The 27,462-nt window shown below is 40.9% G+C and overlaps 1 protein-coding gene across 2 annotated transcripts in view; it reads right to left on the bottom strand.

Moving 5' to 3' along the window:
* Positions 1-7,155: 7,155 nt before the first annotated feature.
* The window catches only part of LOC139917454 (contactin-associated protein-like 4), a 64,534-nt gene continuing 44,227 nt past the window's right edge, over positions 7,156-27,462 (bottom strand). For both annotated transcript variants that reach the window (XM_078287445.1, XM_071906579.2), the window contains exons 16-22: positions 25,158-25,397; positions 20,429-20,653; positions 18,040-18,173; positions 14,820-14,907; positions 10,690-10,908; positions 8,350-8,421; positions 7,156-7,355 (exon numbers count right to left, since the gene is read on the bottom strand). In XM_078287445.1, the coding sequence (XP_078143571.1) occupies positions 7,156-7,355; positions 8,350-8,421; positions 10,690-10,908; positions 14,820-14,907; positions 18,040-18,173; positions 20,429-20,653; positions 25,158-25,397 (1,178 nt within the window). The remainder of the gene's footprint in view (positions 7,356-8,349; positions 8,422-10,689; positions 10,909-14,819; positions 14,908-18,039; positions 18,174-20,428; positions 20,654-25,157; positions 25,398-27,462) is intronic.

Consider the following 27,462-nt stretch of genomic DNA (forward strand, 5'->3'; position numbering starts at 1 on the left):
AGAAACATCTCCCCAGCCCAGCAGATTATAAACAGTAGGTGGGCTGGATAATCACCAGCGGCCTGCTGTGTGAGTCGAGATCTTTTCCTTCCAGCGGAGCGTCATGACAAAGAGTCCAGGACTTCCAGCTGAACCAGCGAAAAGGCTCCGCTGTTCCTGTGACTGCTGTATGATGAGATGAGACCCTCCTTCATCCCACCGCTGTCTCTGTCTCCCCGGACAACCACAGCCAAACAGGTTGTCACAAGTTGTCATGAACTAGTCATGACGAAGTCAACTCTTGCAGAAGATGTTTCTCAAATCCAAGAACGGCAAGTCGTTGGAACTTCCCAAATTTTCTTGGGGAGAACAAACTTCTCAAGAACGTGAGAACAGAGAAGTGTCTTCCCAGTTTGAGACAGGCTTCATTTTACCAGCTGATTCAACCATATGCGTTGTTCTTACAATGAATCTTGGGGGTTCCAAATCTTTCTCGTCAGCCAAGTCACAATGTGATCACAATCTGATGCATCCTCGGTTGGCAAGTAAATTTCTTGCATCTTTATCCGTCCTCAGCGTTCTTTTGTTTTGGAATCACACCATTAGATATTATGTCAAATGTGTCATAGAGAACACAAAAACACACAAGAACGCATATAGAGAAAGATCCAGAGTTCTGTGTGACCTTTGACCTTTCTGTGTGACTCCTTATGTCTGCATTGCGCTCTGTCATCATTGAAACAGAACTAATTTACACTGAATGTACAAACTATTAAGAACATCTTCCTGATATTGAGTTGCAGCCCCTTTTGCACAATCCATACCTCATTTGTCTCAAAGCTTCAAAATCCTCCTCGAACTCGTCTGCTTCTCTTTATCTACATCTCCTGCTTTGTGATCGATATAGTTTTAATAAGGGAAATCAATAAGGGATAATGGCTTTTAGCTGGATTCACCTCATCAGTGTACTCCATGAGAAGAAGAAGTGTCCCTAATATTTTTTATATTCAGTGTACTGTACATCCTGTCAGCTCATCTGAGAGGTGGGAGGGCGGGAGCTTGAGGCGATGCAGCGAACGGTAGCAATCAAGACGTCTTTAAGCATCAATAAATGTCACAACGATTTCCTGTATGATCATGGGTGTCGTTTATCATCAGTAGGTTTGTGGAGCTGGTTAGCAATGAGCTGCTGCAGTCCCATCTCATTACTATTCACATAACGAGCCACTGGTAATTATGCAGCCCACCTACAGTATGCATGACAACACAGTACGACTAAATTAGCCAGTAACCCCCACCCACCTCGTCCACTACACTGGTTGGCCATGTTTCATCTCTCTGACAGGACAGCATCATCTCGCTCTCCTCTCATCCCTCCTGTTTCATCTATCCATCATCAGATTCAATCAGTTCATGTGTGGGTCTGTTTATTCATAAAGCTTGACACCTGTCTTGACCGAGCAGCAGATTAAATTCAATCATCATTCTACAGCGAGCTTTAGATGCATACTGTATCCCCACCTGCATGTAAGAATCATCATGATCTATGATGTTATTATGGTAATGTTGAATCATGTGACCTCGGCAATCATACTGAGATGATAATAGCTACTGAGAAAATGACAGTGAGTGTAAAGGAGGCTTTGACAGACAGTAAATCAGGCTCTGAAGGGCCCGCAGATGAAATCATTGCTTTCACTGAAGCCAACTTCTTAGGACTTCTGCCTTACAATATCCTGTCACTGTGACAACATGGGGAATCATTGTGAACTGTAATATCGTTTAAACAGGAGAAACTAGTGAGCACTGAGTTGCATTGAATACACAGAGGTTTGTTTTCTCAGACTTCAAGGGACTAATATAAAACCGTTCAGTGTTTACAGTAGACTGGGTTAAATTTGTATCTGGGATATATTAAATAACGCAATTCTAGAGAGTGTGCTGTGCCAGTGTGATGCTCAACATCCCCAAATGTCAAGAATTGTTTTTTTCCGCTCAGTGCCGCTAGAGCTGGTGCCCTGAAGATATTGCAATATAAAATACTGATATTAGCACTTTAATTTAAAAAGAAAATGTAGGCTATTGCATGTTATCATATGCCATATTATTACAGCACCAGTGGCTGTATGCCGCTTTCAAAATTATTATTTATTCTGTTCATTCTTCTTCAAACACACTGAATGAAAAACAGATCTTAATCTTTAAATTACTATTTAAAAGAAAATGTGTGAGACTGCACATCATTATTCACAAATTATTCCAGCATCCGTTGAAAATGTGCCCCATTTAAAAACACTTCACTGTCGCTATGAGTTCAATTATTCTGCTTAATTCAAAGAATTCATTGAGTTTTTTTCTCTGAACTCACTGAACGGTACAACAGAAGATCTTAATCTTTAAATTACCATCATTTCTATGAATTAGTCCATAGTAAGCCTCAAATGAAACCTGTAGAGGCAGCGACTGGTTGTCAGTCTGCAGGAGTCGTCTGTTCCTCCTGTTTCCCCCCTGAGGAGCTGCTGATGAGAGGCTTGGGTTCCTCCTGCTGGGTGAACCACCACCCGTCACCTGCATCATCTGATGGAGACCAGCGGGAGAGAGAGAGTGAGAGAGAGAGAGAGAGAGAGAGAGAGAGAGAGAGAGAGGGAGGGAGGGAAGAAAGAAGAAAGAGAGAGAAAGCCCTGATGAAGATCAAGACTCCAGGATCTCAGCAGGTTTCAGGCCTCCTTCACTCTGCTTCGTTACTGTAAGCATCACACTGCATTGCATTAAAACCAGATTGGAGTTTTAGTTCTACACATGAAGCAGGAAAAGTCAGATACGTCAGAGCCATGCATGTGAGCATTAACTGGAGACAAACTGTTAAGTCTGCAACAGAACATGTATTGTAGCAGATGGAAAGTCCACACCTTAGTTTGACCTTGAGCTTCAAACATGTTCTACCTTGGCAATGACACCAATGGTAATTTGTTATTTGGCTTACTAGCTAATGTTACTGTTTGTTAATTTGCGCTAATGCTCTGAAATTGCATCAACAATATCTTTAAGCAGCTAGTGGTAGTTGATAGCATAAAGATGCTGATATTTATTTAACATTACAAAATATGAATAATAAAATATAATTGGCAAGGTCTTCTTTTTTTCATTCATCATGACCATGGTGTTGGAAAATCAGCATGCTAGCTAACTATCTTACCTAGCTAGCTATAGGCTAGTATGAGTAGTTTGAGCCTCAGCTAGGCTAACTAGCTAACCTTCATAACTTAGCTATATTGCATGCTTTCCGTTAGTAGCAGAGCGCTAGGCTTCATAATATTACCTTCCTCCTCTCTTACCTCTTGTCTTTTTCACTGGACTTCAGTCTAATGTAATCTACTTAGCCAGAAAAACTGTGTTCCTTGGCCCCGCCCATTGAGGTTTAACTCAACCAATCAGATTATTTCTGCCTCCAGAGCAGCTCTGTCCCAAGGAAATGTTTGTAGAACTAAACCTCCAGTCTGTACATCATTGGAGTTGACATGCTGACCAGTTATATTCAAGAAGCAGATTCACAACATGTAGGAAGGGAAGAGCACCCATCATGGCTCCTGATGCAGAAAGATAAAAGAGCAGCAACACTGACAAAGATCAAGGCTCCATGATCCCAGCAGGGTGCTGGCCTGGTTCGCTCAGGTTCAGCGGTGTAAACATCAGAGTTGTGGACATCAGGATCCATCGTGGCTGCTACCTTGTAGATGGAGCTGATCTGTCATATTCAAGGAGAAGATTTACAACTAGAAACTGAAACTCATCAGCTGACAGCAGAGTGGAAGAGATGAGGCTGCATCCCAGTGGCATTTATCAACCTAATCAAACATGTAGAGTAGAGCTGTATACTGTCCTGCTGAAAGATGGGATTGAATCTGTATCTCATTTAAATTCTGGTTCGCAACAGAGATTAGTTGATCCTAATGATGCTGGAGTCGACTTTGCTGTTTTGATCTCACCACTGATGCTGAAGTTGTCAGTCATCGGCCTCAGATCTCGTCTCTGATCACAACCAATAAGAGGAGATCTAATTGAATCAAGCGGGGATCAGTGATCTCAGGCTGTTGAATCAGCTTGTAACCTCGGGCGCTGGCTGTTTAAACTGGAGGAAAGGCTAAGTGAGTCTTCAAAGAGAATCAGTCTGACATCTGCAGCTCCTGGATGCTTCACAGCTTTACATATTTCCTTTATCTCCGGACCGCAGACAGACGCACATTACCAGCTGTCAGAAATGTCATGTAGTGAATGAAAAGAAACTCTCCCACAGAAAGTTGTGAAGGAGCAGCAATAATAGATGTAAATTTATGTTAATTATACCTGCTGTTTAGAGGAAATCCTTTGTATCAGCTCCATTTAACAGAGAAACAAAAGAGCTCAGTGGTTTCTAAATTATATTTTTCCACCTTTTGTCTGCCACAATAGTGGGTTTTTATCTCCAACAAGACTTGGATGTGTTGGCTAATATGTCAGGTTTCCATAAGTCCATCAACCAAGTATGGAAATTTAATTGAAGTACAAATTGGTTCATAATGCTGCTGTGATGTGAAACCTTGTAACGCCAATTTTGGTAATTTTCATGTTTTATCTTCAGTTGGAGGATTACATGCTCCTCTATGGATTGACAAAACCCCATTGGATAAACTCAAAAATGCATCAATCTCAATCTAAAAGCTGTTACTGAAATTTTGGTGACATTTTGGAGATACAAGGTTTTCACCCGACAGGTACAATAAGCTCCAACTGTGGAACAATGAATGTATGGAGTATGTGTTAACACTCATTCATTCATCCATACAGTATATGGGGAAACATCCCCTAAGCACAATGAAAATGATACTCAACCTCTGAAAAAGCACATTTTTATTTTCATCAAACAGGATTTTGTCGGTAACCAAACAACCTGAATATAGTTAAAATCTGTATATTTTTTTTATGGCATGTCACTCAAACTCACTAACATGACTGTTATTCACCAATCACCAATACTGTACCATTACATTATCATAGTTACACTGATAACTGTTCAGTTCAGCTCCAAAACTGGTGCATTGTCAGAAAAGAAACCAAACCACTGTCAGCCAAAATACTGACTCCTCAAATTTAAGATTCAATATGATTTTCAGTATGCAGAATGGCATAAGCAGGTCCAAATATACAACTGTTGTGATATTCTTCTGTCTACTGATAATGGTTTGACAGATGACAGGCCTCCATCACAGTAACACTGGGTTGAGCCTGGACTGTCACCATAACTAAAAGTCTCTTTTGTCCACTGGTTTGCCTTCATGTCAGCCGGGTTTCATTTGGATTTTTTTTCTCTTTTTAGTTACATGGTATGACCTGGTTGGTTGAGACACAAGTTTTCTCTTACAGACCTTACAGCAGTAACCATTGTTTGTGTTTTTCAAAGGCCAAACTTCATGACTTAAGTTTAGATTTCATTTTAACAAAAATTAGACCTATAGGTGCTACTAAACAATATCTCATGCACTTCTGCACCAAGAACACGTTTGTCAGGATAGGAGATAATGAAGATGAAGATAATGAAGTAATGTTTTCTGTTTCAGTCTGTTTTCCTCTTACAGTTACCGCCCTTTAGCTTTGTAGGGACGAAATTTGCTTACAGAGCAGCCTCGTATGGTGACTCATTTGCAAGATCACCTGGCTGGCAAGGTTACCTGTTCAGATCTACCTCACAATATTTGAGGAGCAAGTGGCTGCTGCAGTATTACTGCAGAATTGATGCAAGAGAGATGTACAACGGTGAGACTGTATGATGGCTACTGCTTCTTCACCATGGTATCAACTCTGTGATGACAAAGCTATGACAGAAACAAATAAAAGAATGACTGGCCTGCTGTGGAGAGGTAAAAAAAAAATTCACAAACACACAAAGAGATGAATAATGCACTTTGAAGTTTTTGCAACTTTTCTCATTAAAATCCCATCTGTGCTTTGGGGTCTAGCAGAGAGACAGTGGTGTGTGTTTGATAAACAGCTGCTGTCGATCCTCTTCCTGCTCCTCATCCTCTCTCTATCAGCAGCACTGTTTACGGATGAGCAGAATGAAGACATGCAGGGATTTGCTTTATTTTCAAGTATTAATATTAGAGAGGCTGTTTTTCATCATATCCATGTCTCTGATTATCTCTCTTTCGATTTCGGATCATCTCTCTGCTTCCAGTGAATCACAGTCTACCTGTCAGACCAACGCAGATTAGCATTTCTAAAACTCATTAAATGCCTCAGTGTGGAGAGAAGGAGGTGACAGACAGTCAGTGTTACAGAGTCGCTGCTGCCGTCTGTGTTAAAAGCTTTACTGTTCAGAGACGTTTAGAGAGCTGCTGGAGGAAACTCCCAGCAGGCGGCAGGCAGCAGGGAACAGAAAACTTTTATTTAAGGCATGATGCAAAGAAAAAGCAAAGTGAATAACTTATGAAGGCTTTTGAGAGGACGGCATAAACTATAGAAAACTAGAAACGTTCAATGCTCATGGATGTGTTCTGGTTCCCTGCTTTTGCTGTGCTTTTGTTTTTAGAGAAGAAAGAAAGAAAGAAAGAAAGAAAAGAAAAGAAAGAAAGTGTAAATCGAATGCCCATGTCAGTCCACCAGTAGCTTAATTATGGCTCAGACATCTCTACTTTCAGTGAAGCGAACACTCAAGCATTCATCATTCTCTTAGAAAAATGCTTAAAAGTCAATCCAGACTGCAGACTAGGCATCTAGTTTCATAGAAGAAAGTTGTGTTTGAATCCTCTGAACCACACTCCATGAAAAATACCAATACCTCCATTAATTACTATATTTCTAACATTTTCAATATGACAGAGTGTCATTAGCCAGCGATTGTTATAAAGACATGAATTCAACATTTACATTTTTTGAATATTTACAGTTTCTGAAAGTATCAACACCTTATAAGTCCAACACTTTTGTTCGTTTGCAGCAGTATTTACAGTATTTACAGTAAAGCAACCGAAAGACAAAACGGTGTGAATAGTTCTTGTTCCTGTGGAGCCTCTGCTGCCAGCTGAGTGTGTGAGCGGCTCAGAGTGCAGAGTGAAGTCCTGAGGCGGGAGGCGGCGGGACGCTCCCGTCCGTCTCCTCGGCTCCCGCGCCACCGGCTCGTCCGGAGGACCGGGGCTCCGCTTAAATGAAATACTCCTTCGGGTTTTCACCGGAGACGTTGTGGGAGTCGGCCTGGCTGCTGGTGAAGGGGAACTCGGGGCTTTCATCGGGTTTCACTCCCTTCACTTCCTGGTTCTGATACGTCTCTTTCCTCCGGTAGAGGAATCTGGCCGTTATCGCCAGGACAGACACGATCACAAAGATCACCACCGCTATCACACCTGGGAGGCAGAGGAAGTTTAAAATAAAAAGATAGCAGAAAATTGTCTTTTGTCATATGTGTGTTATTCTTCTGTAACTTGTGTTGCTGACATAGTTTTTCTATATACAAAATTTGCAACAGTCAAGTTTTTCAAAGGGTTTATGAAGCTATGAAGTCAGAACAAAATTTCTACCCATCTCTCCCCTCCTGGGTCTGTCATTTCATTTCCTAGCATTTTGATGATCTTACTAATTTAACTTTAATGCATTAAACAGCATTTTAAATCTTTGGAACGGCACTGGACTCTTCTATTCTGTTCAGCACATTTCATTATTATGAGAGCAAGTTTCATCTAATTGGAATTCCAAAATACTGCTGGAATCAATTTAATACGGAATTACATTATAAAATGACCATGCGCTTGAAGATAACAGCAAAAAAAAGTTGTTTCATCAGCAAGTCATTTCTGCAGAGGTTTAATTAGGTGAGCTGCCCTTTGTGCAGTGAAACACATAATCAGGCTGATTCAATGGACAGTTTTAAATGACTTTCACTGTGCCTCACTTTTTTTCTCTCTGCACTCTTATAGATTGAACCTTTTCAGTCTTCACTTTGAATCAATCTGTGCTGGCAGAGGAACAAAGTTTTAAATGAGTTTTAAATCACATCACTTTGGTCTGCTTGGAATATACACAACATCTGTGTATATCTATAAACTTGATCTTAGACACTTTGTTAAAAAAACAAAACACCACGTCATTATTATTAATAATCTGTTCTACATCCTGTTCATTTGCATCATTTGCAATATGGAGTTATCAGTTAACAGTTCTGGCCTCATGAGAGTGAAACATGATAAATCAGGTTCTTGTTACAATACTTACACTACAGTAAGAAATAGTTACCAGTAGATTTGGTATTATGACAATAAAAATCTTAAAACAAGGTGAAACGAGTTCCTGTTGTGGTAAACTGGTATTATGACAGTAAAACATGGTGAAACAGTTCAGTACCTCCAATCAGAGCCGAGTCAGTCTTGATGGCATTGACTAAAGGTTGACCTGAACCCACTGAACCAGACTGGTCTACAGCAGAGAAAGAGAAGGTGAAGGAGAAAGATAGAAGAGCAAAAATGAAAAGCAAAAGGGCCCAAGAGAAAAGAGAGGAGAGAAATGAGAGGAAAAGTGAGAAGAGAATGAGAGAAAATGAGAGAAGTTGAAAAAGATAAACAGAGTAGAGTGGAAAGAGAGAGACAGGAGAGAAACCCAGAGACAAGATCATAGCATCATCATTCAGAGCAGATGGGGCCCATTGAATACCACAGCACCTCTCCAAAAGACTATTACAGCAGCGTGGAGCTGCATGAGGACGGCCCTCGAGGAAAGATATGCCAGTGGAAACTCTCTGGTCCAAATTAATTAACTCATCGGCCACATTGTCATTAGTCTCCTTAACAACGAGGATGCTGTATGTACTTAAGAGGCTCTTTATGAGTTTGAAAGGCAGCTCTCATCCAGAAAAGATACACAGAAATGGAAAAAGACAATAGGAAATAAAATGCTGCTCATAGAGTCCCATCCAAAACGTGTATTTTTAGATTGTCGGTGAACCACACTTAAACATCTAATTGTATTTTTGTTAAAGGAATAGTTCACCCAAAAATGAAAATTCTGTCATCATCTACTCACCCTCATGCCAAATGAAACACAGGTGAAATTTGTTAGTCCATATAACACACAGGGAGGTTGCCAGCACAACTTGGTAGCAGCCTTCTCCAAAACAACTGAAGTCGATGGGGACCGGTTCTTTAGAGTTCCAAAACAAAAACAGCCAAACAATCAAACTGTGAATAGAAAGACCTATACACCATTATTTGTTGCAAATCAATCAGCTGTAGTTAAGATTTGCACTAAATTATGGTGTAAATACAGGTCTTTTTGGAACTCTGAAGAACTGGTCCTCACTGGCTTTTTTGGCTGCTATGGAGTTGTGCTGGCAACCTCCCTGTGTGTTATATGGACAAACTTCACCTGTGTTTCATTTGGCATGAGGGTGAGTAGATGATGACAGAATTTTCAATTTTGGGTGAACTATTCCTTTAAGCTGTCATGATGTTAGCCATGTCAACTTTTACATATTTGGATGTCTCTTCTTGATTATGCTAACAGGCACTAAGAGAGACTAGTAGCATCACTAGCGAGTTAGCTGTCAGAGATTGCTATTGATTTTAAAAGCAGAAACATAAAGCTGGAATATGCTGTGGTTCCATGGTTCTGCAAGAGTTCTTCCCATGTTAACCAACCACTCAATGTAATTCTATTAGTGACAATTAACAGTAATGATAATTAACGGTAAATAACGGTAAGGTAATAACGGTATCAAGCAGGTGAAGAGTCCTCTACTGGGTAGGAAAACATTTCATTGTGTGACAGTAATTGCCATCGAATACAGTCTGTTTTGAGAAATATGCTTTTTTGCTTTTTCACCGTCAGGTATTGACATTTCCATGACAACAACTGTAATAACCACAAGCATTGCTAGCTCCCCACCAATCACATGATCAGAAGAAATCTGTGTCCTATTACTCAGTTTGCACGCCAACAGCTCTAGTGTCCTCCTTTAAAGGAAGTTGACAAAAGTGTTAGCAGAGGCAAAAATCATGACAAATCCACACATGTTGAGCAGTGTGGGTTGTCATGCTATACTATGAGGAGGCTGGATAATGAACAAACTAGCAAGGCTTGTCAAGTCGAGCCAAAAATAAGAACTTGCAATCTGGCACACAGCATTGCACCATCGTTGCCACTGTCAACCGCACTGACTGTGGCTTCTTGTGGTTTTTATGTATCCTGTTGTCCAGTTCTGGGCTAAGGCTGCTATGTACACAGTCTTGTACTTTTGACTTGATCGGGCTGTTCTTAAATTTCAAAAGGCAAACAGCTTTTAGATTAGCCATTTGCTTTGCCTCGTACGTTCTAGGACTGATTGAATGCGTGGAACCGCAGTTATGCTAAAAGAGAATGGGGAAAAACAAATTTAATTTAGGATTACCATGAGACATTTCAGCTCTATTCCTACCAGAAAAAAGAAAATAGAAACAACACCTCTAATAATTTGATAACCTACAAAGTTCTGTGAGAAAACGTAATGGCAAACCTATGTGATAAACCTAAAACTCCTAGAAAACCAACCTAAAGAACCTAGAAAACCAACCACCTAGTAGAGAGTCAATTTTAAATGTATTGTAAATCACTCCTACAATATTGCTAAGTCTTGACATATCATGCCAATAATGCATCCTTGATTTTCAATTTGTAAACCCAAACTGACAAACCTGACTCCTCCCCTCTTACCTGATAGGTGGTGTGTGTTTTCTGCTGCGTAGGGATTGGCTGGAGCGGAGGAGCCGCAGTTGGACTGGACCAGCGGGCCGGTGATGAGGACAGGACTGCTGTCCGGGTGGAGCAGAGCCGCTTTCAGAGGACTGATGGAGTTAAACTGAACCACTGACAGACAGCCTGCAAAACCTAGAGAGGACAACCGGGCCAGATCTGGATCCAACTCATCAGAGTCTGGAGGGAGAGAGAGAGAGAGAGAGAGAGAGAGAGAGAGAGTGAGAGAGAGAGAGAGAGAGAGAGAGAGAGAGAGAGAGAGAGACTGTGTCAGCATTGTGAACTGCTTGAGACCGACAGTCCAAAATTTGTGGAAATAAGAATCAAATACTACCCTGATTTTTTTCTCTGCTCTCCAATGTCATGAAACTTAAAGTGGAAAATTGTCTCAGCATGCTACAAACTCGGAAACTGATTTATTTCATTTACTCCTGATTTAAATTTTCTGATTGTTTCTATAGAGTAGCAGCATAATGTAATTTAGTGCCTGTTATATTAAGCTCTGTAGTTGGATTTCTTCATTCATGCCAATAAATGTACTTGAGGGAGAGAAAGAGAGAGAGAAGCTGGTGAGTGAACCATGCATTGACTGATTCCCTGAAAAGAAAGAGGCATGATTACATTTTTTGTCATTTAGCTGATGTTTTTACCTGTTATCCAGAGCGATTTACAATGAGTGAGCAGGTAGGGCTTCAGTGTTTTGCTCAAGGACACTTCGGCGACACACATGGCTGCATGCTGGGTATTAAACCTGTGATCTTTGGGTTACAGGACAATCTCTCAAACCACTAGTCCACCCCGCCACAACCTAGCTCAATAAATAGCCATGACATAAATTAACAGGTTTATTGACTCTGCTACAGATTCCCCTATTATCCCTCAGACTGGGACAGTAGTGGCAGTAGATTGACTTCCATCGATTAAGCCTCCAGCCTGTGTGTCTGACAAGTACACACACACACACACACACACACACACACACACACACACACACACACACACACACACACACACACACACACACACACCACGATTCATTCATTATGCTGAGTCAAATCCATTCATTATATTATATATCTCTGTTATAGATTTCTCTATTTCCTCCAGAGTGGGACAGTAGTAGCAGGAGACGGACTGGCATCAACTCAGGTGCCATAATCCATCATCCAGTACTAAAGAATCACACCCACACACCCTCATTACTGTAGACTGGCTGTCATTGATTCAGCCTCCAGTCTGTGTCTATCACTCCACAAGACAGATGCTTACGCTTGTCCCTATCTGTTCATTTTATTGACTTACATCCCTTCATTATTCACCTCTACTCCTCCACAGCAGTGTAAACAGCAGCTGTGAAACCAAACATTACTGCTGTAAGCAGCTGCAGCAGTGGCTGTTCAGAAGACTGAGAGGAGGCTGTTGGTTTACCAGGACAGATCTCTCTCTCTCTCTCTCTCTCTGAACCCCTCTCTCTCTCTCTCTCTGAACCCCTCTCTCTCTCTCTCTCTCTCTCTCTCTCTGTATTCCTTCCAGCTCCATTAGTTAGTCTGATGGATGACAGGCTTGGCACCGAAAGACAGAAAATCTACTTTCCTGCCGTTTTTCTGCTCGTGATCTGACTCTGCGTGCCGTGTGTGCCTGACTTGAAACATGAATTTTAATATTGTATGGTTGGTTAAACTGTCTGAAATTACCAATCAGTGATATGAGTTTGTGATGGCCAATACCGATACCAATATTTTTTGGATTGTAGCTGACGATAGCCAATATTTTGACCATTTTCATGCCAAAAATTTCCAAACAATTACAATTATCCAGTGTTTCCCCCAGAATGTTTTCCTTGGCATGGTGGAAAACCCTCAACCCGCAATTCGACCATGGGACACTAAAAGTCTCCATTGAAACCCAAGAAAAAGAAAAAGGAAAAACAATAATAATAATCCTACAACATATTCATGCATACTTGTGTGGAATCCAATCAAAACCTTTGAGGTTAAAGGCTTCCCATAGACAACCACTGTAATATTGATCATTCATACAATAAATATGTAATCAAACTGCATCATCTCCATCACATCGGCAGTGGAAAATAATGACTGTCTGATATTCGATTTTTAATAAAAGGCCAATCTCAGTCCAATATTGACAAACCAATGTATCAGTCTAAACCTACTGCAACACTAACACTAACACTACATTGTAAATTAAGATATAATTACATGCTGGGTGTCTCTAAAAAGCTGATGCAAATTGTCAGACAAAATTTTTACTAAGAGGAGTTAGCGTTTCCTTTTAAAATGACACTGCAGTCTCTGTAAGTGTCCCTGGTCAGGGAGTTGAGCCTGCAGCCTCGGGCCGCTCAGCCCCTCATGTTATTAACAACTTATATTTCAGTCTGACTCTCTGATGACACTGTTCAAAGAGAACATGAATAAGTCATAACAGAGCCAATTACAGTCTCACCCTGACTGTTACAGGTCCCTATCCCTTTAACAGGCACTCCAGCACTGCATGGCTCAATGGGCAAAGTATGGCATTAACACACCCAAAGTTAAGGGTTCAATTCCCATAGGGACCACTCATGCTTAAAACCACTTCTACCCTAAAGTCCCTCATGCAGGACCATCATTACAAACACGTTTCTCAGCCAAGATTTGCTCAAACCCACAAAACTTTATTTTAAATTCTAGGTTTCCAAGGTTTAAATTCTAGGTATCCAAGTTTTCCAAAGATACCAAATATGTCATGCTGAATAACAGGAACATGTGTATATAATGGTGCACAAACATCTGGATTTTTTTCCATTTGATGTAATGGTGCAACCATAAAAAATGGCATCTTGGGTTTGATTATTTCACTCAATATAAGCAGCTGTAGCTTCAATGAAGCGTTGGAACGAGCAGATACAGAATATGGATGTGACACTGTCATACAGTATGGAGAAAATGTTTGAAGCTGAAACATTTAAAGGGAATTTAAAGGGAAACTCAGGGTGCGATATGTGCATCAAATGGCTTTTATGCTGTTCGGTCCTATAGAGATTGTGCAGAGATATGTGAAGGTATATAAAGGCTGGATTGGACAGTCTGATTTCCTGGATTACCCTGACCCCACCCACCCCACTTCTTCTCCCCAAAAGACTGACTCTGCCCCCACACTAGCTAATTCTTCTTGCAAGGTGCTTTCAAAACTTTTAAAAAAAATCTCTGAATTATTCCTTTTGAGGCTCGGGTTGCTGAGATTGTTAGGGGATTTCTGCACCTTTATGACCGATCAAATGGTTTCAAAACCAGCAGCTACTGTTGTTGTTTTTTGTCACTGCAATTTTCGGTTTGCCTAGGTTACAGTTACTTCTCAGTGTAAATAAACAAACAAAGCGAGTGAGTATACATACATTTGTATGTGGCGCTGTGTTTGACTGTGTTTCTGTTCAACTTTAATGTAAGCTTAAGTACTCTCTTCTTTCTCTCCTAATTACCATAGAAAGTGGAAGGTCCTATTTTAAAGTTATGACCATCAAAGCCATCTGAAGTGGTCCACTTCTCCAGGTCAGAGAGCCAGACAACAGCAATAAAGACTGCATTATTCAACATTGTGGTGAATACATAAGAAGTAAAATCGCTAGTATCCCTAGTAGTTAGAGAGATCGTCACGTAAATGAAAGATCACAGATTTGGTTCCTGCAGTAGCCAGTGTGTGTCCATCAACACCAAAACTGTGTAACTGTCCTTGGGCAAAACACTCAAACCTGAACCTGCTCATCACAGCAAGTTGCTCTGAATTAAATAATTAAGGCTGAAAAGAAATGTAACACAATACCTTATAAATGATGCGGCTAGTTTTCTGTTTATATCTCGACTCAAGGCTACTCAGGGCAAGTACACTCTTTATGATGATTTGAATAGTATTTTCATCTTGGTACAAAGAGCTCCAGCTGTATTTATTTCTTTTGATTTCTTTAGAAAGTGCTAGTTCAGTGTAGCAGGTCGTCAGATGAGGTAAACATCTCAGCGCTGTTATTCAAATGAGCCTGTCTGAGTGCTGTGTAACTAGAAAGGCCTTGACTCTGCTTTTACTGCCTCCTCACTCACCTTGCACTCTGCCCAGAACCAGCGACTTGATCGCGTTGAATTCTCCATCAGATGTCAGGTTGAAGTCTTCTCTGGCGTTTTGGTCGATCTGAAAGAACACAGAGTTTTATTCCAAAATTGTTACCTGATGTTAAGGGCTCAATAGTTCAAAAGTACATCTTGTTATATAATCTAAAATGTTACTGTTTTGTAAGAAAACGTCTCAAGATGACTAATAAGTTCAGTAATGATGAGTTTTACTTTCATGCCAGTAATTATTTTGTCAGAGCAGAAGAAACATTTTCAGTTAAGGGATATTTCATTTAGGAATAAATCTCTGTACATGCAGAGCAGCTCTGTAAACACTAAGAATAATTCAGCAGGAGAAACGAGAGAGTGACTCCAAAATCTCAATGTAAACACTTTCTTTACCTGATGTACAATATCTTTTGGTATTTTCTGGTATTTCTATGATGACACTGTATTTGATTTAAATTTATATTTCAAGAGTGTCAGTCTAAATCGAGATATGCACCATTTGAAGAAATTGGCACCTTCTCTAACAAAATGATTGCTGGCATGAAAGTAAAGCAAATTATGGATTATTATTATTTAAGTAATGAATCATCTGAAGGCCTATGCTTCAAAGAGAGTCCTATTTCTGGGAAAAGAATCAGAGTAATAAGTTTCAGGTAGCAATGTTTTAAAACATACTGTATATAGTCTTTTGTATGGAAGCTACGAGCAGCCGTGATTCATTTTTATTTTTCTCCTGTTATCTCAATATCACAGTCTCATTACCATGAGATAACAAAATGTGGTTTTCTCGAGATCATGAATTAACTGATTATTGTTGCAATTGTGTCATACCTTAACTTAAGTAAGCACTTACTTAAGTACTTAATGCATTTCTACACATTGATCTTTCTATGGACATTTAATACTCTGAGGAAGTTCTGGCTCGATCGCAACGTACAGTTTCATTCTAAAATGCAAGATATTTAAAAAAAAATTCTTATCTAGAAAACACAGACCATTACATCCTCTAAAATGCTACTATTTTGTACGCAAAGGGTTAAAGATAGCTAATAACTTCAAAGATTACTCAATAGTGAGTTTTAATTTCAAGCCTGCACTCATTTTGTCCGAGTAGGTGTCACTATTTCAAAATAGTGAATATCTCAATTTGGAACTGAACTCTTCAAATGTTGAATTGAAAGAGTAGTATTGGAGAGTTTCCCTTCATGTTTGATCTCATCAGCTCAGCAGGAGAAACAAGCGTCAGACTCCACACTTTCAATGACAAGCCTTCAGTGATCGAGAGTGAAATTCTCCACTGGAGATTATTTTAATGAGAGCTGCTCTGCAGAGAGACTCGGCACGCGGCTGAGGAGAAGAAAGCAGGCGGTTAAACAGAGAGAGGAAAGCCAGTCAGACCCTGAACTGAGGTTCCAATCCAAATTTTTAAATTCCATTCAACACCAAAGCTTCGAGAAAATTCACTTTGGTAAAACATTTTTTTTCTTTTTTGTGCTGTTTGACTCTGTATGAGTTTTTAAATGGTCCACAACCAATACTGGTCACTCCACTGACCTGTAGGTCTCACTCACTTACTTGCTGCAATTGGGGTCATACTCTTCAAAAAAAGAATTTCCTGATTACAGTTATGATATTGAGAGCTGTGAAAAACGGCTGAATGTCTAACTTGATAACATCAGATGCTCAGGGCAGCTAATGTTCACTGCTCCTGAACTCCGGTGGAGGTGAAACACTTTCTACCTAAATAAAATTTATACTGAAAACCAACAGATCCCTGTATAGAGTTTCTTTCTAAAGGAAGATCCCCACCATTCGAAAAGTATGAAACCTACTCCTACACCTAAACGAAATATAATCTACCATAATTATGGACCATGAATTTATGGTAGATGATGGGAAGTTAAAATAGATTTATTGTAAGTTGTTGGTTGACAAACACTTTTACAGACATACTGTATATTCTAGAGATATTGAAAGCTAAAGTTCACGTAATGTTTTTGTTTTTCCTAAAATGGATATCCTGTATATAGCATGTTGGAATAGATTTCTTCATGTTGTTATGATCTCCATGAGTGTCTGAACAAAGTGAACTAACTGGAGCAAGTTGTGAGATGAAGAAGAAGATGAAGGCCTTGGAGGAAAACACTGCAGACTGGCCTCTGATAGAAGTATAGAGACAGATGACACAGTGTATTGGTGGCCCACAGGGATTTGGGTTTCAGAAAGTCATTTTTCAGTGGGACATCTGCTAATGGGAGTAGATGATGTCGTCCACTCTGGGACTAGTGTGGAGTCACAGAATATGTGGTTTGAAGACAGAGAGGCTGCTGGACGTCAGGAAACAGCATGAAACTCCAGTTGCCGTTCAGAGTCTGTTGCTGACAATATAATGATTCAAGGCGATGGAAACAGGCAAGATGAGCTGCAACTCATATTTCACTGGAGGCTCACACAATACAGGGAACCAGGGTTGGATCCACACAAGATGAGGTCACCTTGTATTTCACCCGAGGCTGCTGATAATTACACAGTCAGTCAGGCTGCTGGATCCAGGTTAGATGAGGTTTCATCTCATACATCATCTGAGGCCGTTGTTAACAGGATAGAGATTCAGTAGATCTAAATAAGATTAAGACACCTCATATTTCATCCAGGGCTGGTTGCTGTTGCTGTGTGTAGTTTGTCCCTGCTGCCCTGCCGTAGCTGCATCCGGGACAGCAGCTGCTGGTGGCTGAAGTGAGAGGGAAGTGCTGACTGAGGCTTTATTATGGCTGAGAGGAACAGCACAGTACTGTACCATGCTGCACACAGGGAGGGGTGTGTGTGTGTGTGTGTGTGTGTGTGTGTGTGTGTCATTTGTATCAGTAAAGAGTAAAGTGTTTATCTTTGAGATAGGTTGCTCCTTTGACCAATCATGATCATGAAACAAACTGGCATTATGGAACACGGATTCTCAGACAAACTGACCCAGAATCTGCCCTTAGCTGCTTGGGTCTGACTGTAATCTGATATTTGGCAGTCTTGGACATGCTCACAAACTTAAAGACTGCACCCAAAAAAAGGCCAAACAATCAGTAAACTTTGGTTAAGTCTCTGTAGGAATACAAAGCCAGGCCTTAAACCATGCTCCAGGATATTTGAATCCTGTGTAACTTATAACTGTACAGAGTGTGTGTAATGTGTGTGTGTGTGTGTGTGTTACCTGGACAGAGACAGTGTCTGCCAGTCTCCTGATGGTAACAGTGTGTAGCTGTCCGTTGGCCAGACTCCTCACTCTGCTCCTCAACACCTCAGCATCTCTGCTGCTGTCCAGCTTGTATCTGACCTCCAGCTTATCTTCACACACACACACACACACACACACACACATACAGACACACAAAACATCAAAAACACAGTGTTACTTTATGCGACCCGCTCACAGAAAAAGGCAGGTAAACGTTCAGAAAGACAAATCATTATAATAGGAGAACAAACCATTAGCACACATTATTAATTGTACAATATATACAGTATATATATGGTAAATTGTCCTGGTCTTTTCCTCTTATCATAGCTTATCTCCATAAACATGCATTTACCACTTCAATGATAAATGTGAATCTCAATGAGCAGTAGCTGTATTAATAAAGCTTTCAATATTAAAAGGATTAGTGCTAATTCCCTATCAATAACACCACTCTAAATCTAATTAATTTCTTAATATTCGGATTTGATGAAAGCCCTGTGATGTCTTCAGACTTTACAGATGAAAGGGAGGGATAAGAAATCACGCATCGTCCTTCAAAAACTTTTATTATTTTGCTCTGCATGCAAATTATCACTTCAAACAACAGTAAAATACTTAATCCCATATAAAAACCTCATGATTACAACTCAATAAATTCATATTTTTCTTACAAAGGTGCACATACTAATAAATAATTGAATAACTATTTGGTTTCATAGCTCATCTAGCTAACTACTGATTCTAATAATGAATATATGAAATCTTGAAGTGATTGGCGGAGAGTTTCAGTGTTTGGGCTGAAGAGGGGGAACTGCATCAGAGGGAATGAGGAAGAAGAAATAAGCCAACAAGAGAAAGCTCTCAGGGATTTAATTAGACACTTCGGTATAAGTGCACTTACCTTGCGACTACTCGATCAGCGTGGCAACCCTAATGCCCGGCTGTCCGTCAGCTTTCTCTGAGTCATTAAGACCAGGAAAATCCATTTACAGCTAATCTAGCTGCAAAGTGCTACTTCCATTAAGTTTCACTGCTGAAAATGTCATTTTAGATTCAAATTACCTCCTACTACTCTTAAAAGCTGAACTCACAACATGATTATTAGACTCAGAAGTTTATAAAACACATCAGCAAGTTTTCTATTGTTTTATTCAGCAGTAGACTGACTTGCCACCCATTTGTGACCAACCAAACTGTTATTCCCTAAGCATCACTCCTGAGGTTTTAGTGATAAGACCAAGGATAAGACCAGCGAACAGTTTCTTTCAGCCTGAGACAAGACATAATAGCCGGCCTGGCTGGACGGATCGAGAGGCAGCAGAGGCTGACGGGCCGAATCCAGAGAGAGTAAGAATCCTAATCCTAAGAAAACCTAATGGATCTGGTAAAGCTGCAGAGCAGAGGAGAGGAGGAGGGGAGGAAGAGGAGGAAAAGGGAATCAGAGGGAAAAGGGGAGGAGAGATCAGATGAAGTGAGGAGAGATGGTGCTGAAAGAGTAGAAGAAGAGAGCCAAGTAATTGGAGAAAGTTGTGAGAGGAAGAGGGAGCATGGTGTAAAAGAAAGTCTTTTAACAAGATTCTTAATCTCCAGTTTGAACAAAGTGGATAAAAATGATATGAATGGAGAAGAAATGACAAAAAAGGAAAGGGGAAAAAATAGAAAGAAAAGGTAAAGGGATGTAATTAGATGGAAGAGGAGGGATAGGACAGATGAGCAAGAGACTTGGAGGGAATTGGAGAAAGAGATGTATAGAAGGTGGATAATGAGTGGAAAACTCAGAGACAAAGAGGAGGAGAGGTGTGTGAGAAGCTTTTTATAAATAATAGAGAGACAGTCAACCTCATGTTTGAAGGAGAGGAGGGGAGAGGAGAGGAAGAGGAGAGAGGAATCAGAGGAAAAGGGAAAGAGAGATAAGATTAAGTGAGTAGAGATGGTGTGGAAAGAGGACACTCAACCTCATGTTTGAACAACCTGAGGAGAGGAGAGGAGAGGAGGAGAGAGAAGAGGAGAAGAGAGGAGAGGAGAGGAGAAGAGAGGACGAGAGGACAGGAGAGGAGGAGAGGAGAGGAGAAGAGGGGAGAGAAGAGGAGAGGAGAGGAGAGGAGAGGAGGAGAGAGAAGAGGAGAGGAGAGGAGAGGAGAGGAGGAGAGGACAGGAGAGGAGGAGAGGAGAAGAGGGGAGAAGAGGGGAGAGGAGAGGAGAGGAGAGGAGAGGAGAGGAGGAGAAAAGGAGATAAGAGGAGGTCAACAAAGAGGGAGGAGATGTGTAGAAGAAGATTTAAATAAAAACAAGGCACTCAACCTCAAGCTTGAACAACCTTGTGGAAAAACTCCTTCAAAATAAAAGCCCCCCTCCTCCTCACCGTGCTTGTTGATAAGCAGGGCCAGGTATTCTCTGTAGTAGGAGCCGACGTAGAGCAGCAGAGCCGGACTCTGGCCCGTCCTGAAGCTCAGGGAGATGTTTTCTCCTCTCAGCGTCATGTCAGAGTAGATGGAGGAGGGCAGAGCGCTGCTGTTCCTGCTCAACTCGTACGGCTCCTTGAAGGTGTAGCTGACCGACGTCTCCGACTTGAAGCTGGCTGAAACCTCTGAGGGAAGGGAGGCGGCAACAGAGAGTCTCATTACAAACTGGAGGTAGGGCTATCATCTGCACTGGTTTTTAATTACCAATATTAAAAAAAATGTATTCCGAAGCTGGCTGACATCTCTGAAGGAAGGGAAGCGACAACAGAGAGGCTCATTACAAACTGGAGAGATGGCAGATGTTTTTAATTACCAATATCAAAAATGCTGTTTGTATAAAAATAGTCAAGGGAAAGGAACGCTGCTTTTGGCTTGGAGAGTGTAGAAATGAGAGGCGCTCTTTTGTAGAAATGGGGCAACGCTGGCAAAACAAGGATAAAAAAAAAATCCAAGGCGACTCTCTTTACTGAAAATACTGCATGAAAAAGCTATTATTTTTTGGCTATTACATCTTGCAAGATTAAAAACACATCCAAACCCTTTTAACCTTGCAAGATGCAATAGCCAAATAAATACATTTTGATATTTTCAGAAGATGGGTTGCCATTGATTTCTTGTGTTGCTGTTTGTACAGTTTTGAAATTGGCTGGCACCTCTGGAGGAGAGGAAACAACAAAGAAATTCCTCTTCCTTGTATCTGAAGCAGATTTATATTCTGCATTTTAGGCGTTAAGCTGATGCACTTATTCAGAGCGACTTACAGTGAATGGGTGAGCAGGCACAAATTCGGGGATTCTTGCTGAAGGTGCACTTGGGCAAGATGCGTAGTTGCCGATATACATACTGGCTGGGATTTACTTTACTTGCAGGGATTGAACCTGTGAACTTCTGGTTACAGGCAACTCTCTCTAACCATTACAAGAACCTGCCACCCATCCTGCCCCCCACTTTATTTAGAGCTGCACAGTGCAAAACTACACCTTTTAACGATTTCAGTAATATTTTGAAGTATGAACTGGCATTGGTAGAATCTCTACTACTTTATGATTATTTATATGCTGAAAATCAACTGAGCGTTAGATGATTCTACAGAAAATAATTCTCCATTTCATATATCGTTTCAGAACTAGTCTAGTACTGAACCTCAGGAATTCAAACCGGCAGCAGAATTAACAAAATTCCAGTGGTTCCCAGCCCTAATTATATCAAAAAGGCCTTTTTTGTTTTGTTTTGTTTTGTTGGTAGATTGCTTGGAGAGTTTTTATCCTGCATAAACACTTCATTTCACTTTATATTAACATATCTATATTTTTCCTGCAATGTTGAATATTGCCAGGAAGTGAATAATTAAGTTCCCAGGCATAGCACAACACATATATTTACAGTAACTCTGCACTGTTTCAACAATATAACAAATTTCCCAGGGAAGCTGCTGCTCAATATAATATTTACAGCAACTTTGCACTGCTTAATTAGATTGCTAGAGAAAACAAAGCTATCCTCAAAATACCGACAGACAGGCGAGAAAAAAATGAAAAATAAGAATAACATGAAACCTGGCTCCTAATTATAGCTTTTATGGCTATTATTTTGGCTATTATAGTCTTTTAGAGTTTTGATGTCGGCACCAGAATCGTCTGTGATTCTCCAGCAGGAAACAGAGCTGAACTTAAATATTGAACACAGGTATAGTGCGTCACGGAGCTGAAGTATTCATATGATGATTCACTAAGACATCAAACAGACTTAAACACACTTTCTGTGCATCAAGCCCTTGATGTAGCATGATGCGGCCGATAAGTACAGTAGATATCTATAATAGATGGGAAGAGGGCTAAGAGGGTCCTTTTGAAAAAAGTAAAGATTGCTGAACTCACATATTGAACCCACATATAAAGCCCTGCTGATGTGTTGGCTCAGTGTGATGACTCATTGTTACTGTGATGACTGAAACATCAAACAGAATGGCTAAAATACACTCAAATACACATCAAATAGACACTCAGTACTAAAATAGACTCAAATACACATCAAACAGACTCTCTTTGCATCAAACCCTTGATGTCACACGGCAGCTTTAGGTGCTTGTTCCTTTCCTTTCTTTATTCCTTTATTCGGATCCCCATTAGCTTCCGCTACAGCGGTTGCTAATCTTCCTGGGGTCCACATAAAATTATACAAACACTGACAGCATACAGACATATAAACAGACATACAAACATCGACTGACACCCCGTCAGTCTAGAAAAAAATTACATAATTAAAGGTCAAGTAATCAAAATATCAGATAACTTAACCAATGCATGTACAGAGGTTATCAAACAAACTAATGAGTTGAAATCCCAAACAAAACATCATAGCAGGTGGCATCATTCCTGTTGTGAGGCCTCTCTCATTAGTTTCTGTTTGAGTGATTTTTTGAATAGGTATTCGCTTTAATGTGTGTAGGTAATGAGTTCCACTGGCTGGAGGCTCTATAAATGAGTTTTTAAGCTGATTTGTTTTTGGCTTTGGAAGTTCAGGATGACCCATGCTGACCTGTCTAGTTTGATGATTGTGCTTTAGACCTGTCCGTACAAGTTGTTCTGTGAAGAAGTCCAGTTTTCCATCTACTATTGCATGTCGGGCAAATATGAGAAGGCTGGATGTTAATTTAGCCTCAACGGTCAGCCATGACAGACTGCGGTGCATCTTTGTTGCAGCTTGTTAATGTGTTAAGTGCAGTAAGAGGATTCTCTGGAATAATCTAGATTCTTAACCTTTAGACAGCAGCAGATAAACATATGAATCCACACACACACACACACACACGCACACACACGCACACACACAAGCTCTGGCCCCATCTCTTGGAGTTTGTGAATAACTCGTTCTGTCTCGTTCTTATTTTCCCTTGTTTCATTATCTGCAGTTTTTATGTGTATTTGCGTCCTTTGAGGTCTGTAAAGAACTTTGTGAGAATCTTCTCTATTAAAATCCCTGTATAGATAAATCTGACTTGCCTTGACATGAAGCTCACACTGTAAATGACTGTTTAGAAGTCATCTTTATAGAGAAACAGAGGTTCAGGGTCGCTCTAATATCTACAGACTCTCCGCTGCTCCGTTCTCCTCCTGAAGGAGCCGTGGGCCGACAGATAATATCCAAACAGCTTTAACCTTGGTTGAGGAGATATATGAGCCGGCTAAATGCAAAGCAGCGGGGGGTGGATGGTGAGGCGTGATGTGACACAGTGCGGCGTGTTGTAAAGCGGTTCGACAGCTCTCCTGCAGAGAGGTCAAGGCATGTGGCATCATTAGTCAACACCATGTTGTCTGAGGGAAAGGGAAATAAATTATGGGATAAGCCCTTTAAATGGATTCAACTTTTTAAGGTCTTTGTTGAGTTTCCACAAAGAACTAAAACTCTTAGACACTGCAGCTTACTGCGGTCTGCTTGTACAACATGGATGTGGTGCTGAGTGTAGAAGCTGGACAGGAAAGTCACTTTTTCATCCAGCTTCTTTCAAAATTTCCCCTGCCATTTTGCAACAGCCATTATAATATCATGCCATTAACATAATAAACCATTAACACAGTAACAATTTGGAGTTAATAGGGTAATAAGCCTGTTAACGTAATACATTTCCCATTGGGTTTTACTACAATATCCAAATTCAAATTCCAATACACGACCATCATCCATTCACAATTTTGGTCGTTATCTACAGTGCTACGTCTGAAAAAGGGATGAATATGTATGAAGAGCTCTATGGTGATCATTGTAAATGGATTACATTTTAAAAAAATTAAATGTCAAGGCACTAAGACCCAGTGATGTAATAATTATTACATTTAGAGGAAAAAAGTTTTTTACATGAATGGTAGTTAACTTATATTACGTTAATGGGATGTTATTACATTAACAGTTATACTGTAACATGACAAATTTACTTTTATAATAAGCGAGAACCTGCAAAATAATAAGTGAATGAGTTTATCTGCCAAAGTGTCTGGAATAGTCGGCTCCAGTGTGTGTGTGTGTGTGTGTGTGTGTGTGTGTGTGCGCGCACCTCTGTGGCAGAAGGCTCCAGTGTGTGTATGTGTCTGTGTGTGTTTGTGTATGTGTGTATGCCTCTATGGCAGAAGGCTCCAGTGTGTGTGTGTGTGTGTGTGTGTGTGTGTGTGTGTATACCTCTGTGGCAGAAGGCTCCAGTGTTTGTGTGTGTGTGTGTGTGCACCTCTGTGGCAGAAGGCTCCAGTGTGTGTGTGTGTGTGTGTATACCTCTGTGGCAGAAGGCTCCAGTGTGTGTGTGTGTGTACCTCTGTGGCAGAAGGCTCCAGTGTGTGTGTGTGTGTGTGTGTATGTGTGTGTGTGTGCACCTCTGTGGCAGAAGGCTCCAGTGTGTGTGTGTGTGTGTGTGTATACCTCTGTGGCAGAAGGCTCCAGTGTGTGTGTGTGTGTGTGTGTGTGTGTGTATACCTCTGTGGCAGAAGGCTCCATTGTGTGTGTGTGTGTGTGTGTGTGTGTGTATACCTCTGTGGCAGAAGGCTCCATTGTGTGTGTGTGTGTGTATGTGTGTGTGTATACCTCGGTGGCAGAAGGCTCCAGTGTGTGTGTGTGTGTGTGTGTGTGTGTGTGTGTGTATACCTCGGTGGCAGAAGGCTCCAGTGTAGGCTGACAGGCCACAGTCGCAGTAGAAGCCGCTGGCTCTCTCCACACAGCGGCCCTGGTTGTGGCAGAGCGAGCCGTAGCTGCTGCAGTGTCCCGGGCAGCCGGGCCGAACCCCGGGGGTGATCTGAGCCCGCTGCTCCAGGTCCAGGGTGACGCCGTTCAGCTGCAGGGAGCGGATACAACCCCGAAAACCCTTCTGCCGGGACGCCGTGCCTCCTGACAACGTAAAGACATCACATGACATTCACATTACATTTACATTTCAGGCATTTGGCTCATGATTTATTAAAGTCACAAGGAAACAGTATTTCAATGGTGTCTTGCTTCCGTAATTCTACGGATTTCCAGTCGGAACAGGATGTACATTTTTTTGGTATTTAATATTAAATAGGTGTACACTATGATATGGAGAGTCAGCTAATTGTGACTTACAATTTGACTTTTCAATTAAACAGTCTCTCTGTACTGTGACGTCTTTTTCCGTAGATTTCCTGTTGATGCAGTTTGAGTTTCTGTAGGTGGCGCTCTTTTCTTTGTCTGTTCAGCCATGGTGGCTATCACTGCTCATGCTAACTACCCAGTTCATCTTCTGTTTATTCCCAAAAGAACGTAGTTGCAGCTGCTAGAAATATAAAAAATATCACTTCCTCTGCCTCAGAGGATTTTTTGTGGGAAAGACCTACCAGACAACGGGTGTTTAGAACAGCAAATATAAAAGCTTCCATGAACTGGATATAGGTTGAATCACTATCAATCTGAGATAGAGAGTGGTTGAAAATGTTGCAGATTATTGCTTTCATTCCTATATCGCTAGCATCACAAGCAATTAAGTGTAAGGACCAAATCTACAGTTCCAAGGCATTACTTCAAAACACCAACACAAACTCCGTCTTCTCTATCCCAACCCCCCTCTCTCTATTGCTCTGTATGTGTACTTGTGTCTCTGTCTGCGCTATGTATTCTCTCTCTCTGTATTTCATTTCTCTTCCTCCTGTCATCCATCGCAGATCCACGTTGCCTCTGCAGCCCCAGAAGCACGACATTGTCAACACTCTTTGTATGAAATGACAGGCTGATGAAACAGCAATGAGGCAGGAAGTTGTCGGTGGAAAATACTTTCGGGGAGCTAACTTTTATCAGCTGTCTGTCTGACTATCTGTCTGGCATCACTCTGTCTGTTGACTGGATAAGTGGGTGGTATGAATGAATTACTGTCTGACTATCTGTCTGGCTGTATGTCTACAATTTTTCATAGAGTTTAAGTTTTAAATCATAGCTATACACCAGAAGGCAATGAAACAATACAATGAATGCACACGTACATAGTCTCATATGTGCCGACACACACCCACGCACACAGAGTTCACAGAGTACAAACCTAACATCATCCTATTTCTGCAGAGATCACAGATCGAAATTCTCATTGTGCTCAGAGTTCAGACTTGGCAACACTTTGCTCTCAGAGTTTGAACCTGACAACTTCCTATTGTTCAGCAGCAGCAGCTTTTCACACCAATAAATCACTGAGCTTTGTAACACTCTATTCCAGTCCCCTCTCTGTGATTCCAGCAGTAGAAATTATTGAACTAGCTTGGCAACACAAAAGGGCCAATTGTGCAGATATGGAAATTCCCTCTAAAGTTTTTCTGACACATTGACGAAGAGTACTTTGAATAAGCTGAATGAAATACAGTAATATTTTGAGTGTTAATAAGTCAGTCCCTCCAGGAACTTTAATAATGAACGCAAATTCAAGAAATCTCCGCAATATTTGCGAGAGCTTGCAGTTGTGCAAAATTGCCGCAACTTTTCTGCATGAAATGGCCAAATCAACAGACCGCTTGTGATTTGGACCAATTGTCGCATTCGGTGTCGTGGTAACTTACGTCATCGCAGCGCGCATTCAGGTGGAAGATGAACAAAGCTCACCTGCCAACAAAAATTACTGCCATAGACCGTGCAAAACAAAACAAAAGCAGCAAGAATCGAGGTGAGTGCAAAATTCAAGCTCTTGGAAGAGTTAATAGCTTAAACGGAGAGTTGGAGAGAATAGGGGGAGGCTGTGTGTGTGTGTGTGTGCGCGTGTGTGTGCGTGTGTGAGTGAGTGAGTGAGTGAGAGAATTTTTTATTTTTTTTTTTTCCCCAATTCCTGCAATTTTACCACAAAAAGAGCACATAAAACCTCACAAATTGTATCGCAATTTTTGAGAAAAGCCGCAGCAAAATCAAGCATTTTTGGCCGCAATAATCACAAAAAAAATCCTGGTGGGACTGATAAGTG

Source organism: Centroberyx gerrardi, chromosome 13, assembly GCF_048128805.1.
Source record: "Centroberyx gerrardi isolate f3 chromosome 13, fCenGer3.hap1.cur.20231027, whole genome shotgun sequence".
NCBI classification, from domain to species: domain Eukaryota; kingdom Metazoa; phylum Chordata; class Actinopteri; order Beryciformes; family Berycidae; genus Centroberyx; species Centroberyx gerrardi.